This window comes from Tinamus guttatus, unplaced genomic scaffold, assembly GCF_059628265.1.
Source record: "Tinamus guttatus ecotype Peru unplaced genomic scaffold, ASM5962826v1 Tinamus_guttatus_pri_ptg000180l, whole genome shotgun sequence".
In the NCBI taxonomy this organism is placed as follows: domain Eukaryota; kingdom Metazoa; phylum Chordata; class Aves; order Tinamiformes; family Tinamidae; genus Tinamus; species Tinamus guttatus.
The window spans coordinates 3392464-3420051 of record NW_028288714.1 but is presented as its reverse complement, the minus strand read 5'-3'; the positions used below and the strand labels follow the sequence as shown (position 1 = coordinate 3420051).

Below are 27588 nucleotides of genomic sequence, written 5' to 3'. Positions count from 1 at the left end.
GGAAGCAGGGCTGACGGAGCGGAGCGCGGGAAGGCCAGGCGCCTTTGCGGACCCTGCGCCTCCTGCGTGCAACGGCACAATACGGTCATGTGAAAATGCGCACATCTGCTTGCAATAAAAGTGTCTGTGGGGCACGTAGTGAGTGTCGCTGTCACTGTTTGGGCCGGGGGAGCAGGTGCCTGTGCAGATCCTTCTCCCAGGTGAAGTCTCTTCTCGCAGGTGTGCACTCCCCCGCGCCTTGCAGCAGAGCAGGCGCACAGCAAGGGCAGGGGACGAAGCAGCTGCTGCCGTCGCGCAGGACGCGACAGTAGCGGGAGCCGCTTGGAAGGCGCCGCTGCGCCGGGAGAAGCACCGGCAGCTGCTCCGCCACACACCACGGTGAGCCGGCCCCGCTGCGGCACTGCGGCCACCCTGCCTTCTGCCCCGGTTACACCCGCTACCCCCTGCAAACAAAACAAAACAAAACAAAAACACTCCCCCTGTCTGGTGTCTCTGAAAAAAAGGGTGGGTTTTTTTTTTTTGTTTCTTTCATTTAAAGACTACCCAGGATAGTTCACACTTGAATTCTCCATTATCTTAGTGAACCATTTTCAAAGCAAACTAAGTGTAATGTGGCAGTCTCCTCAGCCCTGCTCTCAGCACATCTTTCTTTTCCTGTCCTGTGCAATGTTTCCTAGTCCTCTACACGGTTTTCTAGACTGCTCATTTTATTCAAACTCTCTCCTTGTTTCATTCCCTAAATTCCCTCAAATCCTCTCCTTTTCTAATCTCACGGTCTCTGCTTGTCTTTGGTCAAAAAGCCAGACTCGCTTCTGGCTCAGGCATGCTCCCAGTTTTCTTACCGCTATAAGCAGGTACATTCATACTTTCTCCCACACGCTACTCCTCAGGCTTGGGAGCAGCCTCCTTCAAATCACAAACAAGCCCCGCTCACTTCCAGGCTGCTCTTAAAACTCCTTTGCAAAAAGTGAAATCTCAACAGATTTGCTGAGAATCTTGTCAGCAACACCCATTAATCGGGTCCTCCTGCTCCTCTTTTCCCACCACCCGTGTCTTTTTGTCTACTTGGAAAGCAGTGGTAGCACATACAAAGCCTGAATTTCGTTTGAGAGCTGCATTTACCTATGGTCAAAGCATCTCTTTAAATAAAGAAAAAGCAGAAATGTAAAAATTAAACCCAAAGTGTTTTAAATACATACACACACACACACATATATATATATATGAAGAGTATATATGTGTGAAGCCTATATAAATATATACACACAGATATGTATGTGTTCATGTGTTTGCACATTTCTCCTAACACATTAGTATTGCTATGGCCACCCAGGTAAAAGAAAGCCCATCTTTACAAACATTAGGTTTTTCTTTGTGGAAGAACACAACTAAGAAATTAAATGCATTCACATATCAAAGAAACTCTCAGTTCAAATAAATACTGTGCATTTATTTACCTTTGAACAGAGGCAGCTCTCCCACAACATGATAGTTGTGGTTTTGAGTGTTTTTAGATTTGGGTGTCCTTGACTGCAAATATACTCCAGATAAACACATATATTTAAGAGATGGGAGTCCTCGATTACAGACTTTATTTTCTTGAACAAACTGTTAGCTCCAGTTTAATTGGTCAGACTGGCAATAAATATAACACTGTAGCACTTGCTACATAAATATGCCCAAAGACAGCCACATACTCTGCCAGTTGCCCAGTACCCTGCAAGGTTTTGCTACATTTTTTTTTTTAATTTTATTTCAGACAAAACTAATGAGAGCTCTTCTCTATCCCATGTTCACAAGTAATCACATGGATTAATTGCTACAGTGCATTTGCTCACGTAAGAGGTAGGACGGAACTTTTAAACCTAATTTGAGGCGATAGAAAACGCCTTTGCCCGGCCCAGAGCCCCATTTTGCTGCGTGGCAGAAGTTACGGCTTTGAGAACTCAGTGGCTCGTCAGGCAGATTCCCCCAGATGCAAACTGCTCTACGCGTGTGTTTCAAAGTATCACACGACAGTCTCGGAAAATCCCTGCTAAATTATTCTAACCTTGTCACAACGGATAATAATGCCAGCGTATTAGTGAAATCTTACTGGGTGTTAAATCTTGCCTTTACTATAAGCACTGTGAATATCTTAGGGACTCCAAGTCCTCTCCACAAGGAAGCGCTCTGCATTTCCTTGCTGCCTAAAAACGCTGCTTGTGTCACACCTTAGAAAGAAGCCGTACGAGGAGAGATGCCCATTTGCGCTGGACGAAGCCCTGCTCAAGCTGTGCAGAACACGCTCCTCACTCAAATCCACCAAAACGGTCCAGGAAAGCTCTGCAACAGGGTGGAAACCAAGTTCTTTTCCAGCTTTAATGTTTGAATCTTTCTTCTGCGGTTCTTGTACGAAACAGGAACCGCGCTGGGCTTCAGAGGGACCTTCCTTGCTTTTTCGAGTGGAAATCACTACCTGGAAAGACTTTTGTGCAAAACCTGGTTTGTCAGATGTCACGGGGAGTTCTCAGCTGACATTATTACATCCTGGATTTTACCTCTTGTGTTTGAGTACGTTTTCTGGAATGCCCAGCAAAAGGGGGTTTTCCACGCGGACGTGACCTCTGGATACCTCATGCCCCTAGCAGTATAAAAGGACTTAAGTTTTGAGAATCCCCATGTCCCAGGCTACCCTTCTCCAAGGTTTAAAATCCCACAGAATAAATGCCAACACGTCTTTGCTGTTGAGGTGGGCAGTGCCTGAAAGGGCACTTGTCATACTTAATTCACACTGGCCTAGGTGATAAAACACTGTTATTTCCTACAGATAAATGTTTACTTCTGAAACAATTCACTACTCTTCATAGCCACTTGTTATAAAGGAGTTGTGGAGGAAGAGTCTGAGTATTTCCAGAGGAAATGTATAACTGTTTCAAAACACTTAACTAATTTGCATATACAAATTACTGTGTTTTTATTTTAGAAGAGATACTCACATTAGTCCTTCATATGCCAACCAGTTTCCAGAGTTGTCCAGGAACAGAAAAGTCTCTAACTTGCACAGAAGTGCTACGCAGCTTCATAGAAACAAAATGTTTCACTTAAAAAGCAGACCCTGCCTAAAAAATGTTACTACAGCAGCAGGCCAAACCTTGAAGCAAGCTGATCAAAGCCCAGGAAAACACACTCTCATTCCAAGCAGTTTCTTAATACACTTACCAGGATATATTAAAACATACCCACCATACTTCATGACCAAAGATGAGAGCATCTGATGTCATTTCTGAGGGAGGACATGAGTCCACCCGAAAAACTTCTTATCAGCCAATCAAAAAAAAAAATCCTTCTCTCCCCCAAATGCTATTTTAAATTCAAATCCATCCCATCCCAAATCTCCCTGTCCTGTAATTTCCTTGTTCATTTTCCAGACCACACTAAGCCTACACAAATACATACTTTGATAATTTGGATTTTCAAAATATCCTTCTCTCCTCCGGCACTCTTACACCAATTTCCTTCTGTACCACCTGCTATTGCCTTTATTACGTCTCTGATGGCTCACATCTTATTCTAAATGTATACAGAGCCACAGAGAACACACTATACAAACAAAAGTATGTATATGCAAACATACATAAAATACATAAGGTGTAGATCCACTTCACCGTGGAGTTGGCAGTCTGAAATGTCCCGTTTCTTCAGCTTTATTTTTCAGAGACGTGGCCCTCTTCCCAGCTCACCTCCCCAACTCCTAAGCTGCTGATAACTGAGCATTGGTGAGGGCATTGCACTGCCTTGGTGCTGGTGTCCTGCAACCGGCTCCTGGGTTAACCTGAATAAAACTCTCTCAAGGTTAATATTCCAGTCTGCGATCACCAGCTAGTGTTGCTTCCAACAGTGAGGATTCAGCAAATGCAGGGAAATCCACATCTTTGACAGTAGAAAACTAGCATTATATAGAAAAGTTAGCTTTTTCTTTAAGACAGCAGGTAGCCAGGTCAAAAAATGAAAGCAGCACATAGGACACTGAGCTTACACGAATTATGATATGGGAATCTGCTTGAATCAGCCATGGAAGTCACTCAAATGCTCTCAGTTCTGATCTTATCGTATCATTCAATCGCCTTTATTGCTTTCAGTGAATACCTTCATGCCCCGTAACTGAACAGCCACCTACTCGGTTTGTAAAATCCACATTTACAGTGGTCACTTACCACAGCTTGCAGTATGCATATAAAATTTCTCTTACCCTATGTGTGCGTTATGTGCTGAATGACAACTTTTATTTAAAAAGGTACTCAAGAAATAAAATATTACAGGCATTAATAAAGCTTTCTGAAGAAAGACATAATATTCCCATAACCCTGTACTGAGTTGAAAAGGAAGTGACCTTCAAACATCGTATTACTGTAACCAAAAATCAAGTACTGTAAAAATAACATATAAGCTAGAGGAATTAAACTGGTAAATGAAGAAAATATGATTTTTGTTGACAGATAAATGCAGCTTTTTGTAGTTGTTGCAGCTTCTTTTCCTAGTCATTAAGCCTGACAACATGTCCAAAAATGATTCATAGGGGAAAAAAAACCCACCATTTTTTAAAAATAAATTTAGATCATATCCAGTAATAAGTAGAAATCATAGTTATCTCCAAATGGATAATAGAAACCATCAGTTGATCTGAAGGCCGGGGCACGGTTCACGTCACCCGTCACCACCGCTTTGAGTCACCACTCACGTGGAGCCGGATCCCTGGGACCCCCCTTGCCGAGGCTGCCGCGGGCACCGGCCGCGCTCCGTCCAGCAGGTGGCTGCCATCCTCCGTCAGACGGGCACAAACCCGCCGAGCACACGAGGCTCCGCCGCGTGGAAACCATCAGTGTTGCAGGAGAAAATTAGTGGCTACGTTTAAGTCATTGTTTGAAGCCCTCAGGGCTTCTAGAGCATCTCCCCTGGAAAATCCCATTTCCATAAGTCGTGCAACCTGTCAGAGAAAGAGCAGAAACTCACTTTTAAAACATTATTGAGACTATGTATGTATTACGTAGGTAACAGGGACAGAGGGACTTTTCCCACTGCTGGTCCATGCAAAAACCCTTCTAACTAGCAAGCAAGCCTGCCTATTTGCCTTTATGAGGGCGTACGGGGGATGGCATACTTCACTGATCTTGAAAACTGCAACAGATCAGAGATGAGAGCTTTCTGGCAGTTTATTCAAAAAGGCACATTTTCTGAAAATCCCACGCCTGCCTGTTTCTAGCTGACCCACTTTGGGAGAAGACTAAAACAGAAAGGAGGTTGGTTACCTGGTAGCACCTTGGAGGTCCGGCACCACCTTCACAAAGCTGATACTGACCACAACGTGGGACTGTAGAGCAGACACACAAATCTGCCCATACATAGTTAACCCTACTTCCCTTAAAAAGAACTGCTTCTCCGGGGTCTTTACAGTGACACAGCCAAACATTCAACCTGAGTAGTTTTAAAGGAAATCTAAAACTCAGCCCTGAAGCAGGGGCAGTATTTTAAACGGTTCAGTTGGACACGACAAAGGACTCTAAGTGTCACCAAAACAGCGTCAGTCATGACATCTGAGGGATGACTAACCTGCAAACTGTCACAGTAAGTGATTTTGGTAATCAATAACTGCTCAACCATTCCTCTTCATGCTATCACATACTCTGGGCATCTGGCCGTTTATCCTCGGTGCTAGCAGAAGCTCAAACCATCAAGCTTACGCTTTTTACAGTGTAGATATAGCCAAATTTTAATGCAAAAAGCAATGTAGCTATACTAACTTAATCTCCACCATGCTTAACCTCAATGGTTGAACTTCAATCTAAAGTTTCTTTTAATCACGCTTAAGTGTGACTGCAAGTCAGAATATCACTGCAGAAGACTAAAACCCAACAACTTGAGAAAAAGGCAGGCAGGGGGCAGCACATGAAACACGGAGCGCTGCCACCAGCAGCGCTGGCATTTCCAGGCGGCCTGGTAGCAGCCACGGCAGCTCCTGAACCTGGGAGCCCGGAGCCATCACTGCTCCTCCTTGGCCGGGCTCCCATGAGGCTCCCGCACACCCAGGAGCAGCAGCGGCTCCTGCGTGACGGGAGGAGCCTCCTCCGGGTACAGCAGCAACGGGCGCTTCCCAGGGAGCCCAGGAGCTTTGCTCGTAAATCTCAGCGGCAGGGAAAGCCCTCAGCCTTTGGCACTTTCCCCTCTTCCCCTTTACAGCCCGACATGGCTTCTTATTGTCTTGCAGCAAGAGCCACGAGCTGTTGCTTCAGACACCTCTGCAACAAAAATCCAACTTCAAAAAGGATGCCATAACCAGCAACTGTCTCCAGGCTCCACTTTTTGATTTTTCAGCTAAGATCGTGTTTTTAAGGGAAAGAGGCCAGACACTATAACAAAAGGCAACCACAAAAATACACTTCAGAATAAAGGTTCTTACTGTGGTTGCCATGAATCATTGCTTTGAAGAAGTGATGGAGAGGTGTGCAATGCCCCCATTTACCGAAACGTCCAGTGGGCATCACAGGGAATACATTTTAACAACAAAAAGCTCTGTTTGTCTAAATGTTTAACCACAGGAACTGAAATCTAGCTCCAGTAAACAGCAATGCAAGTTAAGGTACTTAACCTACAAGAAATGGAAAGACTTTTGTACAAAAAGCTTGAAAATTTTAAACAGAAGAAAAAAACCTTGCATTTCTTTTGTTCTAAGAAAACTTATATTGCTAATTAACACTATCCTGAGATCTCGAGGTGCTTAGATTACACTTTTCCTTTCTCAATAACCAGGCAGCCTTCCCAATCATGGCAATCAGCTGATCTCTACAACTCTCTTATCATTAAATGTAACTATATATTGAAATGCTTCAAAAAATCTGGGCCTAAAGACTTTGGGTCAGAAGCCAGCATAGGCCAGAGTAATTTTATTAGTTCCAGTCCAACAACAAAAGCTTCAGTAAGCAGTATTTGTCAATAATAATAATAAAAGCAGACACCAGGGAAACCTTAGTTGTCCACTCCATAGCTGGCACTGAAAGGATTTCAGGCTGGTCCGAAATACACTTCAGGTCTGACTGGTCTAAGAAGCCATTCTTGGGATTGTTTTTCGGTTAGGTTTTGTTTCCCTTCTCCAGCCCAGCAGGCATTCAGTCCAAACCACTGCTGCAGTAACAGTTTCGAACATCCTGGATGCAATTTAATCATGAATCAAAACTAGAAATCAGATCATACTGAACATATCTGTTTGAGTCTATCTCATTTTAGACTCCTGAAGAGAAAATTTATCTCCTTAAAAAAAAAAAAAACAAACAAAAAAAACCTCCTTTGAAACCAAAAAAAGGTCACCAAACCAGCTAACTGAAAGACAGCCTAAAACCTGTCACCTTGATCACACACACAAAAATCCTGAACACAAAAAACAAGACTTTCACTTCTTAAATTTCCTAGTAGAACATGAGAACTCAATTATAAACGAAAGCACAGAAAATGCCTGAATCTGTAGTAGGCAGAAAAGACACAGATTTCTTTGTGACATCAGTATGTGAGATCAATCAACCACACATATATATGTATATTTATATATACGTATATATACACAAGAGACAAAAAGTTGCACATTAATGCAAAAACTTCCAGGCTAATCTGCAATTCTAGTTTGAAAGGTAAGGACTAATCACTATATTGTGACTCTCACCTGATATCCTAATTTGCGCTATTGTAGAGAAATAAATCGAATCAGTGGAGGTAACTCCCGAACAGTTTTTAACGACATTTTAAAACATGAAAATATTTACCTGCTCTTCAGAAACCTCAGTAGGTGGAGGTGTTTCTTGATCAGACGGGCGATGATCTTGGTAATTTGCATTATGTCTATGACGCAAAGGAGGAAACAGTCTATTCCAGTTAATCATCCCACCCTGAAAACAGACATTATTGTTAGTCTTTTCAAAAGTAAATAGATGTTTTTAAAGAAAAAAAGATAAAATAATACATAGTATAAATACATAGTATAAAAGGTGAACCTTTAAGTAAGATACTTTAGCTTAAACAACAAAAATTGCTGCAGTTCTTGAGGGCCAGCTCAAGTTTCAGGATACCTGTGATAGACTTTCCACATAAATGATTATTTCTGTGGCATCAGTGACTCTGCTAAAGACACACGGACCTTCTCATTTGACACTAATGTATTAAATAGCATTGCAAAATCTGGGTTTGTTCCAATGTGAAAACATTTTGTAACTACATGCTAATAATAAAAATACAGAGTAGTAATGTAAGTATAATGTAAGTCACAGAACTCAAAAATTTCTTTTGTCAACCAAGCTTACAAAAAGTATCATAAAAAAAAAGACATTTAGAATCTAAAATTCAAATAGTAAAGTGCAAGTGTTATAATTATCCAGAAATAGTCCATCTTCATTTTATTAAAGAAATACTTTTGAAGGGATTTTGTGCTGCATCACAACCACAGTCCATCAACCCCCGCCAAATCTCTGCATTCCTACAATTTTTTTGTGGTTTGGGTGCTGTCCTTGTCCTCCTCCCCCACTCCCTCGGTTCCTATGGAGAAGGTCCCCCTGCCCTTCTGTATATAAAGGGCATGGACTTCCTTCCTCTAGCTGCTCTATTTTAGTGCTACAGTGTCGCTTCTCAGAAGACCTTCCTCTTCAGAGAGGCTTTTCTCTGCTCTCAGCTAGGGCTCTTCCTGCCTTTATGCCCTCCTCGAGCACGGACGCACTCGCCGGGCTACCGGCTCATCGGCGGCAGCCCAACCTGCTCCCAGACACAAAATAAAGTTTCATTGATTTAGTTTCCCTGCCCTTTCCTCCGGTTTCTTCCTTTTGGTCTCAGGAGGAGACCCAAGGAGCGCAGACTTCGCAGGGGGCAGCACACGTCAAAGCAGCGGCGCCTTCACGACGTCTGAGGCGCTACCTCGTGAGACACCTCTCGAGGAACATGTTCCAGCCCCTTACCCTACAGGGCATTTTGATTTCTCTGGGAAGATGGGCGTATCTAGGAGTTATTACCACTTTCCAATACATAGTTTCCGCTATTACTGATTTGGAATTGGAAAAAAATCTGATGCATCTATATTTACATGATACATATATAAAGCACTTGCTCAAGGTTACCGAGTTTTAACTGAAGGATTCCATCTAAGCTTTGAGTCAGCCAAAGAGAAAAGGAGAAATAGTCGCTGGTTTAAACACAGGGATGGATCTCAGAGCTACTCCTGACACCACTGTGCTGCTACTCTGTGGTCCTGGAAAATCACATGGCCTGTAACTTCCCCATCTTCAATTTCCTCTAAGTCAAAGACATGTTGAGTTTTAATTCACCAGTTTTGAATTTCCAGAAGTCCCTGAAGCTCTACAGTTCAGTAGAAACAGCGAATTAATTCTGCCTGTACCTATTACCCTGAAAAGACCTAAGGAGGAGAAAACAGCCCCTCCAAGGGCCATCCAAACAAAACTGGTCAACTGAGAAAGGTCAGCAGACTGTGACACATTTCTTTGTAGCACCAGCTCCAAACTCATACAGCATAATAAAAAGCAATCTACAATATATGTAGTAATTTATCAGTACCCTGGTCTATCTGAAGACGGAAATCAATGTACGTTTCCAGCCGTGCTCGCAGCTTCGCTACCAAACCACCGACTCCAGCCTGGTTTCACACCCCATGAACCCTCTGTCACATAACACTACAGAGAGACTTGTCTGCCTCCTCATCCTGATAACACTTAGCAAATTTTTAGTTAATACATACACAAAATCCATTATTTCCAACAAAAAAAAGAGTCCCAGCAGATTCATTGTTAACTAGTAAGATTTGCAGCTTTGTAATAACAATTTTGGTAAACTACAGATAGGTACTGATGTATTCAAAACATTTGCATGAAAAAAAAAGTTATTCCTTTCCCAGAAATAACTGATAGACTAGAAAAAAATAGATCAAAATAGCAGTGAAAAATCCTAATCCCTTGCCCTCGGAATATTTCAATTACTGTTCAAAATTGTGACAGCCATAACCCTTAAATATATTAACAGCGTAAGAAATCTGAAATACAATAAGTATTACGAGCTGAATCTCTGTAGAGCTATGGGAACATTCGTGCTTAGGATAAACCACAAGATACTCCAGGAGGTCATCTAGGTCATCTACTCATCTGTGCCTCACCTTACTAACCGCATCAAAGCCTTGCACTTCACGCGTCTTGATCCTTAACTGCTAGATTTTTTTCCCCCTTCCAGGCTTGCCTGCACTCACACGCTGGATACATGAAGTCAGGTTCCCATGAGCAGAGATTCGGGGAGCTGCAGCGGGAGTTACTGCTGGCCACGCCACAGAGTGTGCCTAGGAAGTGCAGCTGATGTCAAAACCCTGGCAGAGCTTTCAGACCCACAGAGGATGGAGATTGAGATCATGGATGGCAATGGTGTTAAGAGCTTAGAGATAACCTTAAAGCATCAGAGCAGAAATACTTGAAGATCTGAGAAACCAATTTGCCAAATCGGAAACAGCAAAAATGTATTAAGTAAATCCCAAAAATTCCAGTTATAATCAGGCAGAAAGAGTTTTCCAGACCAACAGTCTGCCTTGCCTCACAAAAATTATTTTACAGATCTCTTCTCCCCTTCTGCAGGGGGTTTTGACCATACTAACACACTTGGCAAAAGCTCAGAAGATTTCACATAAAGGTATCCAATCTGATGAATTTATTTAATCAATGCTCCTAAACCATCTGCAAGTTCTCACTGTGAATTAGCACTCGTGCATATTCCAGAACACTTAGGGTCTATATCACCCTGTGCCAGCAGCAAACAGCTCACACCCCTTACTGCTATCCCACTTGCACAACAGATTTGCCTCAGACTAACTCGCCTGGTCCAAAGCAGGGGCAGAAAAGGAGCCAGAGCTGGGAGCCAGGCCCCTGGGGAGCTTCCTGCTGCAATTCAAGGACTTGAGGCTGTGAACTCACTCTTCCCTTCCATTCAGTACTCTGGATAGTAGGGACTCATCATGTTATCTACGCTGCTCATATCTGCTTTCTTAGTCCATTTTTTTTTCACAATTTTGAGGCTGCTGAATGATTTACTATAGCAAAAGAAAAATTTCTTTGCATATCCCATTTCACTACTGCTTCGTGTACGCTCCATGCCCTATCCTCCTATCAAACAGTATGCAGTTGTCATACTTGCCTTATTAGTGCTAATCAGAAACTGCATTTCAGAAAATGCTGGCTTCTGATACTATAAGAGAAAGACAATCAGTGAAAAATCAGTGTACTATCTATCACTCATAGAAATACTTCACATAGGTGACTGGGCCCTTATTTCTGTCTGCTACAGCTGTCTATGTCAACAGGGAAAACACTTGACAAAAAGATGGCTTCATCAGTTAGCTGAACAGAGGAGTGATTCAAAGACCGACCTACAAGCTTTTCTGCCTCCTAAGGATGCCATTTGCAATTCAAAAACAACAACATCAACAACAACTGTTTCCTTGGATATTTCATCTTTCTCTTAGCAGTGCAGGACTGGGTGAATGGTGTGTTTGTGAATTCTTTGCTACTGGCTGATAGCAGAGAGCTGCTATCATTTTTGTGGGTGCTGGTCCCAAATAAATCATTACCAGAAGCGGATTAGGAACCTACTGGTGATGCTGGAAGTTACCTATCACAGCAAAGTGACAGACCAGTCACATACTCCTGGTGACAAAAGAATGAGATCTAAAAATAGAATGGGTTAAGAGAAGAAGTTCAAGGCAGCTCTATCAGCACAACAAGCGAGAACAGGGAATGCTGCACTGATGAATTTCTCTTGGCTAGCTGCCAGTGCTTTACATACAGACGTTGTGCTTGGTCACGTCACATCCTTGATGTCCGTCTTCTGCATTTTATGGTGTCTGGAACAATACTGTTTACATATAGGAACAAGGAAGTGACATTCGCACCAGTCTAGAGCAAGCAAATATCCTTGGCTGGACGGCTTGCTGAAGCCCCAGTCAGCCACTCAGCTGAAGTAATTGCCTCGCTCTTTTTGAAAAAGCTCTACCTGTTTTGCATAGACACGCTTGCGGTGGCATATTCTGCAAAAGCACTCCTTACGCAACGCTTGAAAAATCAAAATGCCATGCTAAGGACAGCTAATTATCCACTTTAGGAGCTATCACATTCGTACGCGTTTTAATTAATTTCAAAAACAGTTAAAGAGAATGCTTTATAAAAGTCCTCTTGAGAGTGATGCATGCGGTTAAGATATTTTGATAATGTTATCTCATATATATGGTTAATGCCAACTCGCCATCTGTTTGCACAAACAGGAAACACCTCCTGATATCTGTCCTGCTCACCTTTTCTTAACACAACAACCACAGAGAAAGAAAAAAAAAAAAAGGAAATAGCTTTGCATAAGCACCGTCTTATTTCATATGACACTATTAAAAAAAGAGAAAATAAATAATATAGGGAAAGAAGCTCCACTTTTTCTGAGAAATAAAATTTTGGACTAATTACTAACTCTGAAGTATGTGTAGTGATGGGCCAAATGAAGAAAAAGCGTAGCCATGAATGTCACGTTCTATTTTAGGATGCTATACCAATACTTAACTGTCTCAGTATCAAACATCCAATGCCAAAAGCAAAATTTTCAGTGAACTTACAGTCTAGCCTCTCTCTTTTTGTGAGCTCAAAAGCCGTTTATTCTCCCCTCACTTAAAAAAAAAAAACAAAAAACTCAAAGAAAAGTTTTGAGAAGAAAAGCTTGAGAAGTAAATGCTTTTCTTTGAAAGAGGGTAGAAATATAACAGCAATAGTTTTGTAAATCTCTTTCTTATGATAGATTTTTTTTCTTCACCAAGGAAAAGTGCTCCAACAGTTTCTAAAGATACTCCAATTTCCTCTGGAAGCTTGTCCTGCAGACAGGTCTCTTTGGCCAAGAGGCTCTGTCTCCAACTCCGATTTGCTGCATCCTGAACTTTGATGTCAGCCACGTCCCATAGGAGCTCACATGTCACAGAAGTTGATCAGTCCACATGTGGTCTTTGCTATAGATGCTGCCTGATCAGCTCTTTCCTTTGAAACCCTGGAGCAACATGCGGAGCCTCCATGCAGCCCCCAGAGCTGCCTGGGAGCCAAGGGCAGGATCTCAGCACAAGGCAGAAGTGTCATCTGCTCCTTGGGAGGTGAGGCAGGCGCTTTTGCTGCTTTTGCCATTGCAGCCAAACAGGCGCAGAGAGTCTTCAGCACTTCCTTGCGTGTGTGGCCTTGGGGACCACTGCTTATCATGCACAACAGGAAAGGGTGCCGTTAGATAAGTGAGACGCACAAACTGGCTGGTGGCAAGCGCAACGCTACGGTTCTCCCCCCGAGCGCAGAGCCCTGAGTCAGAGGCTCGGCATTAACCTGTTACGTAAAGGTTACACATCCACCCTGACGCGAGCCGCGCGTCACTGACACTCTCGCTTAGCAGCACAGCAGTGATGCAGAGATTCAGCTGGAAGGCAATGGATTGCCACGCCAAGAAGGAGGAGAGGGGTTTTATGGTAATCTGAAGTTTAAAGAAGGTAGTTCTGAGAACAGATGCTATTTGTTCACCCAAAACTAAGGAAGTACCAAGCAAGATTCTCAGACTTTGTTTGCACTGAACTGGGTATTTTGGTCTTCTCTAGACCGTAGAGACATGGCCTCGACCACCTTTTAAAGCACTTCCTTTTACAAATATCATGGTCTCACTCTTGTTTGACTGTTCATCAACTGTTGTTCATCCAAGCTGAGGTCAGCACCACGACATCACAGACTATGGCTGTATCATTTGAAAACAGGCACCAATGCCATGCTATTGGCAATGGAATTCAGAGCTTGCCACCCTTTCCTACAGCAATCTCAAGCAGAGATTGAAAAGTAATTCTCCTTTACTTAATAGATCCTTATAAGTGAGGGTCTTCAGAGGGGCAAAGTTGTGAATCACAACCCCCTTCTCAATTTTTAAAGAATTGAGCTGTTTTTCTCTTGGGCACTCTGCACTTTGTGAGTAGGCCCCCTTGGCTGTGGGGGCCCAGCCTGTCAAATGCTGAAGGCAGGCCCAGCAGCACGAGTGTAGAGTCTCTGCTGGAGGAAACAATCTGTTACCTCCATTTTAGACCTCTGAGACACAGCACGGAGACTGTTTAAATCTTTACTGCATTGGGATGTTGACTGCTGAAAGGTGACTGCTAAAGCATGGTGGTTAGACAGCTAATCCCTCATGCGCTTCCTGTGCAGAAACCTTCTCAAACGGAAACAAGCAGAGGTCAAAACAAAAGAGAGAAATCAGAGTTCCAAAACTGTTGTTTTGATTCAATGCAGAAAACAAAAATAAGTTCTTCGATACAGGCTTATAAACACATACTTTCATATATGAAGAGTCGGTTGTATGAGGGTGCCGAGAAAAAACATATTAGGAGGGCAAAGTTTCAAAAGCTCTGCTGCAGTTTGCACATAGGAGGGGTTTCCACTTATTCACAGTCTGAAAGTCAACGTACCAGATGGCACTGGCAATACTGTTGGAGAAACTTTGATGTCTACTGTGCTTCTTATGCTAGCACTGTAAGAAACAATTGCTGCAACAGCCCTACAGATGCCATGTGCTACTGCCAGAGTTCTGGTCAGAAACTTCAAATACAGCCCTCACACTGTATGAACTATGTGCCTTTTGCTTACTTGGCTTCCAGATCACACCCCAAGGGTAGCAGAACAACCTATTGGAAACCTAGCAGCTCCCAAACTGAGTGGCTTGTGTAGCTTGTGTTGGGAGCTGCAGATAAAACGACACAAGCAGCTAAAAAGAAACTTGCCTTCTGTGATCAGCTAAGGATTAAACACTCCGGAACCACCTGGAAAGATTCATGAGCCAGAACCTTTCTTTCAGGGAACTACCTGTAATTAGATTGTCAGAGGAAGAGAATGTGGAACAAACACATAAGAAAATAGGCAAAACCTATTTTCAAAAAATGACTGTCTTTGAAATAATATTTTGCTTTAGAAGTTGTCCAATCCCTGTATCAATCACTGCTTCTCTAGGGAAACTGAGTACAAATATTAAACAAAATTCAGTCAGTAGCTAAAGACTGCAGCTCAAAAGCTGAGCCAGGCAGAAAGTAAATTGCATGACTCCAGTTCCAACAAATGCTAATAAGTGAGTAGGGTGCTATTGAGGGGTGGGAATAAGAGACCCTGTTACTGACTGACAACTGGCTGTTAATCAATCTATATTCAGTTTATTCTAGTGGCTTTCAACTTGTGAAATGCCTAATTTGTGGAAAACTGTAGAGGAAACAGTCATAAACCCATTACCCGGATCAGCAGCCAGGAAATTCAAAATTTTTAATGATTCCACATCTAGAAATCATGAAAAAGTTGTCTAGAAAAAAAATACCTAAAAAGTTGTGTGTTATCAACTGTTGCAATAATGCTATTTGAAACAAAGCATCAAGAAACTTGTTGAGCTTGACACGTGTGGTGAACTCTTCATTTGTTTCTTAATGCTTCGTCATACTCAACAACCTCTAACTAGTAAAGCCCCACATTTGACATAAAAACAGGTTTGTTTTTATAGGAAGAGAAAAAAAAGTTAAAAATCACAGAGAATAATCAAGATTCAAAAATGTAATGACACTGTCAAAAAGCAAAGAATGAATTAAAGGCTCACTGAGGTCTGAAAAACCCCAGGTAGCCTTAGGTAACATACAGCGGTTGGAATGAAAACCCACTTAGAGGACAAGATGGGATAACACGTGGCTGAAAAATCTCACCCCTTTATTCCTATAAAGCAGCCTGGCAGACTGTTTACTGGTGAGATCCATATGTCTCTGTAAGGATATGAACAGGCTGTCCATACATTTTGGCCTAAAGGTTAGAAACATCTCTGAAGCACTTGGCACTCAAACACCTGAGAGCCCAAGCGCCATCATTCAGTGGCAACGGGAAAGCTGAAGGATACGATGGGAACGAGTTCCTGTAGTTCTCTGAGAATGCAGAGATGGACTCTCTGGAAGTCTATTCCCTGAGGATTATTTTTCCTAGCATTGTGAATATGGATAATATTCTTGAAAAGGAATTCTTGCCACAGGAAGGTCTTTGCTCCATCAAAATCCTCTTCTCTAAGGTCAGAAGTTCTCCCCTTAGATATAACTAGGGGGTACATTAGCAATCTAACCTCACAGTCCTTAACTCAGAAAATGAGTGGCACATTTCTCAGGATATGAAACTCCACATAACGATAAAGACACTCAACCTACCTACCCACAGAGCATCTCTCCAGTGTCCCAAGAGAGAGACATCTTGCAAAGAAACAATTAGGGGAAATGACTTTGTTACAGAAAAAGTCTGGTCTTTGCAAGCAGATGGATCTCAGCTAGAGAGGCCCTGTGACACGAATCAAAGGAGTCTCTGGCTTCACTGAAAAGTTATGTCTGTTGGAACAGAAAAACAAAAAGACATGACGAAAAAGACAAAAATAGCTTAAAAGTGGGGGGAAGGACAGACAAGAGGTAATGGAATGAAGATCCTGTTATATAGCCACAGGCTCATCACAGAGCCTCCAACAACCTGATGAAACTCTTTCCTGAGGGCCGAAAAGAAAGACCAAAAAGCAGGTAAAATACATTGTCTTTCATGTGCCCAGCACAACTGAAAGAGTAAATGCCATGTGGGTTCAGAAAGCAATTTTCAAGCTGAAGCAGCTGAGGTTCCTGCCCTCTTTCTTGCCAACAGAAGGCACTGACCACCTTGTCTGCAACTTTCCACCACCCTGCCATACCCTGTATGCCTCTCGGTAGTGACAACAGCGTCACCAACACCAGCTAGGTGCAAAAGCCTCCCTCATACCTATTCCAGTGTGGCTATCTGCCCGCCACCCTCCACGCTTCTCAGTGGGAAGTGAAAGTCAGGCTGGCTCCCTGCTTGCACCTCGGGGCACAGATGCTGCAGTTTCTTCCCTTTTCGCGCCCCTGCTTTCATGTGTGTTGCGGAAAGACAAACTTCAGAAAAATGCTGGGATATGAAAGAGATTAAAGACACAGAAAAGTCAGGAGAGGAAGTCCAAAATATGCAGGTACACTGCAGTATGTAAAAACAGTATCTGAAGACCTCACCTACATCCTGTCCTGAAGGAGAGGAAAGCAAGGTGCATCTGCTCCTAAAATTCTGCGAACCTCTGGATGCCTCAGTAGATGATCACAGGCAGGCAAGACATGATGGGAGAAAATGTCCTCCCAGGCAAAGGATGTTGCCCAGGAGGGAACACAACATATCGAAAGCAACAAAGTGAAAGAGATGAGGATAAGGGGGGAAAAGGATGTACTGGGGAATGCCAATACAAGAGTGACAGGAAGGAAGAAGAGGGTAATTTTTAGAACTGGGAAAATAGACAAAATGGGAAAAAATATTTTAAAAATAGAAAATAACAAAAAAGCTGTAATAAAATAGCAAACTGGCATTTTTTTCAGGAAATGAATATATGAGGAGATAGTCAATTATCTCCATTTGTGACTAGTTCATCATTGCATCCCTAGCAACTAGAAACCAAGACAAAAATCAGTCATCATATAACCACACTCCCCTGAGAAACCAGTCACCTAAGATAACTTTTCAGTTTCTAACAACACATCCAGACACAGAGACACAGTATCACTAAGTATTTTAAGGGGTAGGTCAAAACAAGGTGCATACATCAAGTAATGAAGACAGCGATTTATGTTCAAATTCTATCGCTTATTCAGTCCACTTCTCGAATCACAAGTGTCTGACAGCCTAGCAGTTATATGCACTGCCCTGAGCTTAAAAGACTCCTCTAATTTGAAATGTTTCAGCTAGAGAAAGCCTGGGAAAGTGCTAAGAGCCGCCATTGTACATATATATTTTTTTCCTACAGAAATATCCAAAGTAAATATTGCCTTGGATGAAAGAGGACAGTGATGAGTACAAAAAAGCTAAAATTATTTACAACCCCATAGCTTTGGGGAACAGTAAAAACAGCTCCTGAGAAACCTTCTTCCCAGTCTTTCTTTTTTAAAATAATAATAACAACAACAACTTTTTTTTATTAAAGTTTTTCTATTTTCATGCTGACTTGCCTAACTTGTAAGAGTCACATTTTTCAGAATTTCTTGTAAAGACTCAAGGAATAATTCTACTACAGAAAGTGTCTAATTAAAAAAATGGCCTATTCATGGCCAGAATAGAGTTTACCACATGCTACGGCTGGGACACTGGGGCACCACTAAAACCTAATTTTCTGTTCTTGTGTCCTCCTGTTACTTATATGCAGGGAAACCAAACTGTCCCTTTTCTCCAACAGCAGGAAGAAGCAGAGCCCCTTCCCATGGGACCACCAAGCAAAATAGTTTCCCTATGGAGCACAAGATACAACACACACAGTTCACTTCCTTCCCCAACCAATGTAGAAACTAGGAGAGAAAGTGTCAGTTCATCTCACCTGTATATCGTATTACCTACAGATACATACTGGGACATCATAAATCTGCATAAAATTCTCCTAGAATATAATTCTAAGCTCATATTTGATAATTGATACATGCCTGTCAGCCCTAGTCATTTTCAGTTTCACAAAACTCTCTAGGAAAATGAGCTGCACTCTTTTTAGCTCCTAACAGATTAGCTCCTAACAAATTATACTCATTTTAAACTCATTTTAGCTCCTAACAAATTATCATCTACCCTGATAAAATTATCATCAACTGTAGCATGATCTGTTCAGCTTCCTTACCGTCACATTACACCTTTGCAAGCCTCGAAAGGCATAGGAATCGCCCAAGTAGAGCAACCTGGAAAAGTTTTTTTCCAATTTAAGGAAATTTTGAACTTAGTCTGCCTTTCACGTTTGCTTGTATATCTCAACATTTCTAAATTATGCTTGTTTTGATTCGGCTGATATCCAGTAAATTCTGCGTGTCATAAAGGCTTGTCAAAAGCTTTTGTGATTCATCTTTTCTGTAGAGCCTTTCTGAACGTTCATACATCAATTCTGTTGCCTTCCATTGATCATTTGTTTCACAGCTTAGCAATAAAAGGTATACAGGTCAAACGTACATGCCATTTGAAAGAGTTTCAGTAACTTAAAAACAATATTGATTTATTTTACTTAAATCCCTCAACCTTTTTAAGAACGCTGTCTGTAGTCAGGTATGAAATGACAGTTTTCCACTTCCACAATTCATAGCCCAAGAACAGCAGATGAGAAGAAAATGTTACTTTTTGTTTTATCCATTTACCATTCTAAAGTTATTTACTACTTCTGTGAATTAAAAATACATCATAAAGACTTTCCTTCATAACTGACCATTGCCTCCTGCTCCTATCTGAAGAAGCTTAACATGAAAACTGATTAATGCTCCAATGGGAACACGGAAAAGTAGATGAGAATCTTCCAAAGTGGGGAACATTTTCACCATATTACAGGGTAAGAAATTAAGGAAAATAAAATTATGTTTGGATGGGAAATCGTTATTGACATCCTAGTTGCTAGTGAGAGCTAAAGCTTTATGCCACCATCCCTCTGATTCTGCTAATATATTTATGGCAACATAGCTCTACCTACTTGCACTGAGCTATCACATGCACTACGTGGGAGCACATATTTCTTCACAGCTATATTTCAGGCAGAGGAAACTCAATAAAGACCTCAAACTGTTAAGCTTTAATTAAATTATGGATAACCTTTCCAGAAGTACACGGCAGTACATGGGCCTACGTCAACTCCCAGGTTTCAGAGGCATAGCAACACGTACATTTCTGATACAGGAGGAAACTGAATTGAGATACCAGCTGCTTTGTTTTATTGACCTTCAGTACCAAGTATGTGAAGATGTTCAATAATCAGCTCAACTAAAACAGAGAAAATATAAAGGCACTACTATTCCACTCAACAAGGCAAAAACAACGAACTTTAAATGCGGCAAATAGAAAGCCCCTGTGGTTGACCTCTAAAAGAAAGTTAGAGAATTGAATTTCTGTACTTTCTCAAGGAAAATTCATTCAAAATACACCTGCACATGAACTATACAGCCAATTTTCAACCTTTCTGGAAAGGATGCTAACTGTATCAATAAGCAAAGCAACCAGGTGCGTTATGACTTCCTAAGTTTCAGCAGTGGCTCTTTCTAAAGACTATTTGGAGGCATTCATTGTACCTTTCAATCTCAATTTTGGTGAAAGAATGACAGAAGTACCGATGTTCTTACAAGTACTTTTTTGACAATCTGCTCATATCTTGTGAAGCAATTTTATTCAACAAAGCTAAATAAACATTTGAACAGTTACCAGCCACACATCAGTCTACAAAAAGTCAATTGAGAAAAGTACTTTTAAGAAACAGGAGCAACAAATTATACGAACCAATTTTTTTTTCCACACAACTTAATATAATCTTTCCAGAGTATGCATCAATACCTGCTGTTGCCTTTGCCGTCGCATCTGTGCAACCTGAGACATCATGATTTGACGATCCAATAATTCCATCCGCTGCTGTCTCTGGATGTCCACTGTTGCTCCCATTCCGACTCGGATTTCATTTGTTGGTTCCGCAGAAGAGAAGATTGGTTCAAGAGTCCAAGAAAATATTTTTGCTACCCAGCTGGGCACACAAAGAATTTGATGAACTTTTAATATACTACTATTGTAGCAAATCCCCGAAATCTAAAAAGGAAAATGAAATGTTAAAAAACAAAACAAAACGAACAATCCCCTTAAGTACACCAAATATAGTTTTTATTCGTCTGGCGGATACCAGTAGTTCTTTCTGTTTTTTAAAGCACTTTTTTTTTTTTAGTGTACTTACCCAGAGTTCTTAGTCAAGAATCTAAGAAAAAATAGGGGATTTCTTTACCTCTAACTTCCCCACAACTACTGACCTGCTTTTTCTAATCTGTGTATTGCATTGTCTGTGACACACAAAGTTGTTTTTTGTTTGTTCCAGGATTTGAACCCAAACTGAGTAATTGTCTCTATAGGAGGCCAGATTTCAAATGACACAAGAAGATTTAGGCTGCCCTTGTGAATGCTGAAGCACTATGAACATTTACAAAAAGCAATTCCCTTAAATTTCCCCTCACCACCCCAAGTTAAGTTTCCCCTCACCACCCCTTCTAGTTAAGGCAACCCAAACCCTTATCATTCAAAGCTAAATCTAAGCGCATAACACAGACTTATTCCAAAATAATTCTATCTACATTCTTGGGAGCAGGAGAACAGTTTATCAAAAATTACAGTACTTTGGAAAAAATTGTAACACTGAAGGAACTCAGTCCCTGTGATGACCTTCTCCTACATGCACACACTCCCTATTAATTCCAATTAGTACAGTTAAAAGGAATACAGAAAATATTATTTAAGCTGTTTATTTATTTATTTGGGGATATTTACTTTATCTCACTGACATTTGTATGAACATACAGAGCACACAGCTGCATATACAAAAGTAGATGGCATTAAAAAATCTAACATTCTTGGGAGTGGGACATTTCTTGTATTATTTAGAAGGCTGTGAGATGATGAGACTTTTTGCAAAAATATATTAAGAGGCCCGCTTAGACAAGCTGATTTTTATTTTACTTTCATCTTTTATCATATGCTCTCAGGACTGTATATAGCAGCAAACAGAGGATACAATTCCAAAAAGAGAAAGAACAGCCTTAAAATGGCCTTTAGCTGTTTTATCTTTTTGGGCTATGATGGAGGTGGTAAATGGCATGTGATAAGGGCAGGGCCACTACCTCTGGCACCAGAGTGAAGGCTGCCTTTAACACAAATAGTCCATATTCAAAGCAAGGCCCTGATTTGACCCCAGGGATGACAGGGCACTGGAAAAGCAGCTTCTTCATTGCCTCAGTAATTCTTTCCTCAATTCTAGTGCAACTGTTCATGAGAACTGTAAACCTGAGACCAAAACCTGGCCACGTCAACTGCAGACTAAGATAGTACTATAGAGAGACTAAGATAGTACTACAGAGAGAGTAAGTAATAATATTCCTATCGCTTCTGTGACGCACGTGCCTTTGGTACGTAAGACTTCGGGTATCTGCCATACCAAGAAGGCACCTCAGGAGCTAACTATCAGGTCCCAAGACAGCGGTTTGGCTTATTTTAATATTGACACCTCGCTCCAGGAAAGCTCCAATCTGTGGGTGCTGAGAAAGCCACTTCTATGGGAGTGAAAACTACTAACCCGGCCTGCAAACATTACATGTACATTTAATCCAAGGATTCCTTAGATGCAAAAAGCACAAACAGCACCAACCTACAAACAACCCCTATAGCATCAGGCTGCAGGGGAAGACTGTGTCTGGTTCCGGGCACGCAAAGGCAGGGGAGACACGGTGCTCTCACCTGCAATGCTTTGTCCAATATCATATCTAAACATTCCCTCACCCCTTCCACATGGCCCCCTGCATTTGTGCCACTCTTATCAGCCACAGGCTTTCCAAGCACCCTCGAACTTGACCAAGTTGAGAAAGTCACAAGAACAAAACAAAGTGAGTGGTGATAGGAAAATCTACATCTCATCACTGAACGTATGACAAATCTTGACACGTGTCTGAACACACTAACCGCAAACAGAATTGTTCTCCTATCAATTTGAGATACAAAATACAGCAAGAGAGGTATCAGCAGCACGCCTTTAGTGTCAGTGCTTTGGGACTTGTTTGTTTCAGGAAGGAAAGTGTATTGAAAACATTGCCAACAACTATACCAGCGACAGCACTCTCATACCCCTCTCTGCAGAGGAGCTACTCATTTGACAACATTTGACAACAATCTTCTTAGCCACGAGAAAAGTTTTAACACAGGACGTAGAGGATGGGCACTGCTGCAATGCAAACGGTCAAGCCTGAGCCCCGCAGTGAGACTGGCACACGTGGCTGCCGCCTCTCTCCCCCCAGCTCTGCTGAGCTCATTCAGGCAGCGCGCCTGGCGCGGACGCAACGAAACCAGACGCAGGTGGCAGCCACCGCTGCCCCCGCTGCTCCTCGGTGGCAGATGAGCACCCTGGCTCCTCCCTGCCCTGCCCGAGACGGAAACCTATTACATAACGCGGGCCCTGGGCACCCGCGGAGAAGAAAGTCAAGACGTTGAGCGACAGAAGGCTCACGAGAAAACCTGAAACAAAAAGCACGTGGTGAAAGAAGACGACACAACTGGTACGGTGGGAGAAAGGCACAGCTGCACGGAGAGGAGCTTACTGCAGACCCTCGGCTGTGTGGAGCAACTGTGCAAGCGTGCGCTAGTGATCTGAGACTATGAACAGGTGGAGGGATTGACTCAGCTATGAAAGGTGCTAACTTAATACACACTGCCTAAAGTCATCTGGTTACCTTCGTGTTTGTCAGGATTTCAGTGTCACTGCCTCCGTCCTCTCCTCGTTTTCTGTGGCAGTTACAAAGCTATGAGGTGGAAGCATTGGAAACTTTACACCAGCTGGCTCAGTCTTAACCCATTTTCAAGAAGTTTCCTCTAGTGAGGAAGAAAGAGTCATCTACATATTTCCAATAAACACAGAATGGAGACACTTGCAGTTAGAGCAGGTCTTGTGATTCAGTCTGGTTTAGTGTCATACACCCATTTTGATGTCAAGTACTTTCAAAGAACTTCCTCTTTAGCGGTTCACAGGCAGAACTTGGTATCTATCATTATACAAAGCAACCTTAACAAGACATCTTAGAGCCATGAAGTGAATTTTCAGTTTTTAAGGTCCAAAATACTAAGACTGTAAAGTTGATTTCACTATTCCCCAACTTGAACACTGTACATCAGGTTAAAGGGCTACTCTCCCTAAAGTTATGAGCATTCAGGGATTTTTAAGCTCTTGAAAAGTCATTGTGGAAAGACACTGAGGTTAAATTCACGCTGTTATCATTGAATGCTTTTAGCTGCCAACATAAAATATATCTAGGTCACTTTATTATAGTCACACCATCATACCCTACAGTCTTAGCAATCATATCTTTAGTTTTTGATCAAGAAAAAACGCTGAGCAGAGAAAATGGATGTGCCTTAAGTGGTTTGGCACACCACAGGAAACAAGCACGCTTACTTATTTTTCAGTTGCTTGGTATCATGTGCTACTACCAGTCCGCCACACGAAACTTCCTAACCTCCTCCCGCCCTGTAAGAAAGGCCAACTTCCCCTCCGCTTCCCTCACGTCCTTCCAAAGTTTTAGGTTTTTTTCAGAAAAAGGAACTAGCTGCAGATTCTCTTTTTCATTAGGTAAACCGAAAATGGAAGCTTTCCAGTATATTATACGACATGTAGACTCACATGCTCCATTATTAATTGAAATATTGTGAATCATTGTACTGGACTAACACTAAAAAGAACATCAAACAAAGAAACAGTATGCTAATTGGTATTGGAAATGATGCTGAAAAATATTTTGCTTAATGTTAAGTGAAAAAAAAATAGATTGACAGAAATTAAAAGTCGGCAAATGTTCTATTTTTGCTTCTAAATAATTCAAATATATTTATCGTATGTATTCAAGACTTATTATTTTCAGATATCAATAAATCAGAAGCAAGTAATTACGCTGAGATATTACGCTGATGTTACTTTTGCACTTATTGTTTAGTTTGTCCATAGCATATTCCTAGTTCTTTCTATATAACTAGAATCAAAATGAGGTGCTGATGGTTGCCTCAAAATTCTCTATTTCTCTTGATTAGAGAAACTTATCACTCATCAAACCAAGAGAAAGCATGGCAAAACCACCCAACAAATAAACTGCTATGCATGTATTCAACTGGTAGTTCTAACCTGCAGTGTATATGTAACACAGTAAAATATTTTGTTTTGGTTTTCTTTGGAGAGAAAGCTGCTAAGAGTATAAACTTTTGTAAAAGGTAGGCTGAAAGAAAAATAAGGTTCTATTAATAATAGACTAATTCTCTTTAACTTCCTTCCTAGTTGACTGAGGTCATGAACTTGCAAGATATATTGAAATATTTTTCTTCAAGTCCTTCAATGCTATCTTTATTTGCCAAGCACAAACATTATCAGATCTCAGTTATTTGCATATTTGCAGGCATGAGTGTACTGGTATTTCAGCATAGTACTTCTACTCTTAACTTGTGACTTAATCATAGAATCATTATGGTTGGAAAAGACCTTCAAGATCAAGGACAACCGTAGGCCCCTCAAGACCATGCCTGTTAAACCAGGCCCTACGTGCCTCATCTACACTTTTCTTGAACACTGCCAGGGAGGGTGACTCCACCACTTCCCAGGGCAGCCTGTTCCAAGGCTTCACTACTCTTTCTGTGTAGAATTTTTTCCTAATGTCTAACCTGAATCTCCCCCGGTGCCTCTTGAGGCCATTTCCCCTTGTCCTACAGTAGTTATTTTGGAGAAGAGATCAACCTCCACCTCACTACAACCTCCTTGTACCTACTGTAGTTCTGGAGATCTCCCCCGAGCCACACCTTTTCTATAGTACAAGCCTTTGCTGCAGCTCTCAGAGCAGAATCCACAGCAATGTGCAAGAAGATTATGTTTCTGGATAATTTAAACGACTAAAATATGCTGTTTCACAACTATGTATCAACCAAATTTCTACTTTTTTTTTCTAACTAGAAGACTAAAACATACTTACAAGATTACTTCTGGTTTAAGAGATACTGTTAAGGACAAGCCCCTCTTTTTTCCACTTTTTAAAGTCAAAAATACCCTGTGAAGTAGTCTGTTATCAGGCATTTAGATGAAAACCTCAAAATGAAAAAATAGCACTGAAGTCTTTTCGGAGTGCTATTAATGTTATCTCGAATGCACTAAATTTTATTTTACACAATAATACTCAAAATACGACTGTATCATTTGATTACGTAATATTATTTAAATATAATACTTCAGTAAATTTTTTCTTCAGCATAGTTCTTCATAACTTAAAATTTAAAAAAGTTATAAATGTGATTTTACTCATGCTAACCCATTAGCTTTTATTTACCCTGAATGCCAGTTCAAATATTGTTTGGCTATAGATGACCCCCCAAAAAAACAGATAACACATAGCTTACTCATATTAGACTGATCCTCTTCTATGTCATCAAAACAGCCCACAAGATAATTGAACTAGATATAAATTATCTGAAGCACTATTTATAATTAGACATTTACACAGAAGTCAAGGAAGACTCTCTGACAGACTGACATACTTTGACATGGACCAAAGCCCTATGCAAGACTAAATGTGAAATATCTGGAGGACAAAAAAGGACATGTGGCAGGATATGAATGTGGAGGTAACTGTACACTGCGTTATCAAACTCTGGCCAAAGAGTTCAGGAAAACTGGCAATGATTTCATGGTAATTTCAAGTATGCAGAAGAGACTATATTTGATGTGTGAATACTTCATTGTAGAGTAATAAGAATGCAAAAAATGCAGCAACAAAATTCAATACAGATTGTTAGAAATTACATAAGAAAATGTATAAAAGGAGAAAGAAGGGCAATAAAACCATTTATCTCTGGGTCTGGCCAGTTATTAAGTATGTAATTTTACTATTAAATCAAGGAGTTTAAAAAAAAAGATGTGTGGTTTAAATATTTTGCTCACAAGTAGACTGGTTACATCTTGCCCCAAAAGGGGCAATGTGCCACAGACAGGAATGTCTCCAGAAAAAGATATATCAGCTGAAAAAAAAATGAACAGAGAGAAAGAATAAAGTTCTTAGCAAACAGAACTGAAAACCCAAATCCAAAGTACACTGAGTATTTAACAACTGGCATCCCTAAGTCCAGGTAAATCCAAGCCAGCAGATTGAAAATCAAGAATAAGATTTAAAGCACTCAAAAATCAGAACTGAAATTAAAACTAAACACTCAGTATTACCTGAACTTTCTATTTAAACCTTAAGCCTCTAAGTTTATGTTCTAATGTACCGTCTACAGTTTTCCAGCACCTGAAGTGTAAATGTCTAACTTTTCACACAGCCTGAGGAAGGTAAGTTACCAGATAGCACAGGCACACATTGGAAAGCCATTCCACTTCATTTACAGACACACGCAAAGTAAATAGAGCTTTGGAAACAAGAGCATTTGTAAGGTTAAAGCAGTTTACACTCCCTAAGGTTTGAAGGGAACTTCACAAAGGCTGAAGACAGCTCACAGAAGCACCGGCTATTCCAAATTTTGAATTTTCTGCAATACAAGACACCTTACAAATCAACCAACGAACAAACTGCTAGCTAAAAGCAAGAATCTTCAACACTAACATGACTAAAATGGAAGAAGGCCCGAAGCCGGTTACCCCTTATGAAATAGAGCCCTAACACCATAGGTAAAGGAAACCTTGGCTCATGTGATGCTAACACTACATGACAGGGCAGAGGGCACTGTGCATCCCAGTGGATGTATTTCACCTGCTGGTGCTGGCCTGAGTTTATTTCTTGAACGGGCCATGTTGTACCTGTGATTGAATGAGCCTTGACCTGCCCCCTCAAATACAAAACTTGCAGGAGTGAAGGAATAGCACAAAATATGAGCTGACATTTTTGTCAAGGGAGGAAAAGGGGAGAGAAGATGGACTGATGTATATAAGTCT

The 27588-nt window shown here is 41.2% G+C and overlaps 1 protein-coding gene across 1 annotated transcript in view; it reads right to left on the bottom strand.

Annotated features, from left to right (window-relative positions):
- Positions 1-4834: 4834 nt before the first annotated feature.
- Positions 4835-27588, bottom strand: part of UBAC2 (UBA domain containing 2) — a 90832-nt gene continuing 68078 nt past the window's right edge. The window contains exons 7-9 of the mRNA XM_088523327.1: positions 20445-20690; positions 7791-7913; positions 4835-4966 (exon numbers count right to left, since the gene is read on the bottom strand). Of these exons, the coding sequence (XP_088379453.1) occupies positions 4859-4966; positions 7791-7913; positions 20445-20690 (477 nt within the window). The 3' untranslated portion in view covers positions 4835-4858. The remainder of the gene's footprint in view (positions 4967-7790; positions 7914-20444; positions 20691-27588) is intronic.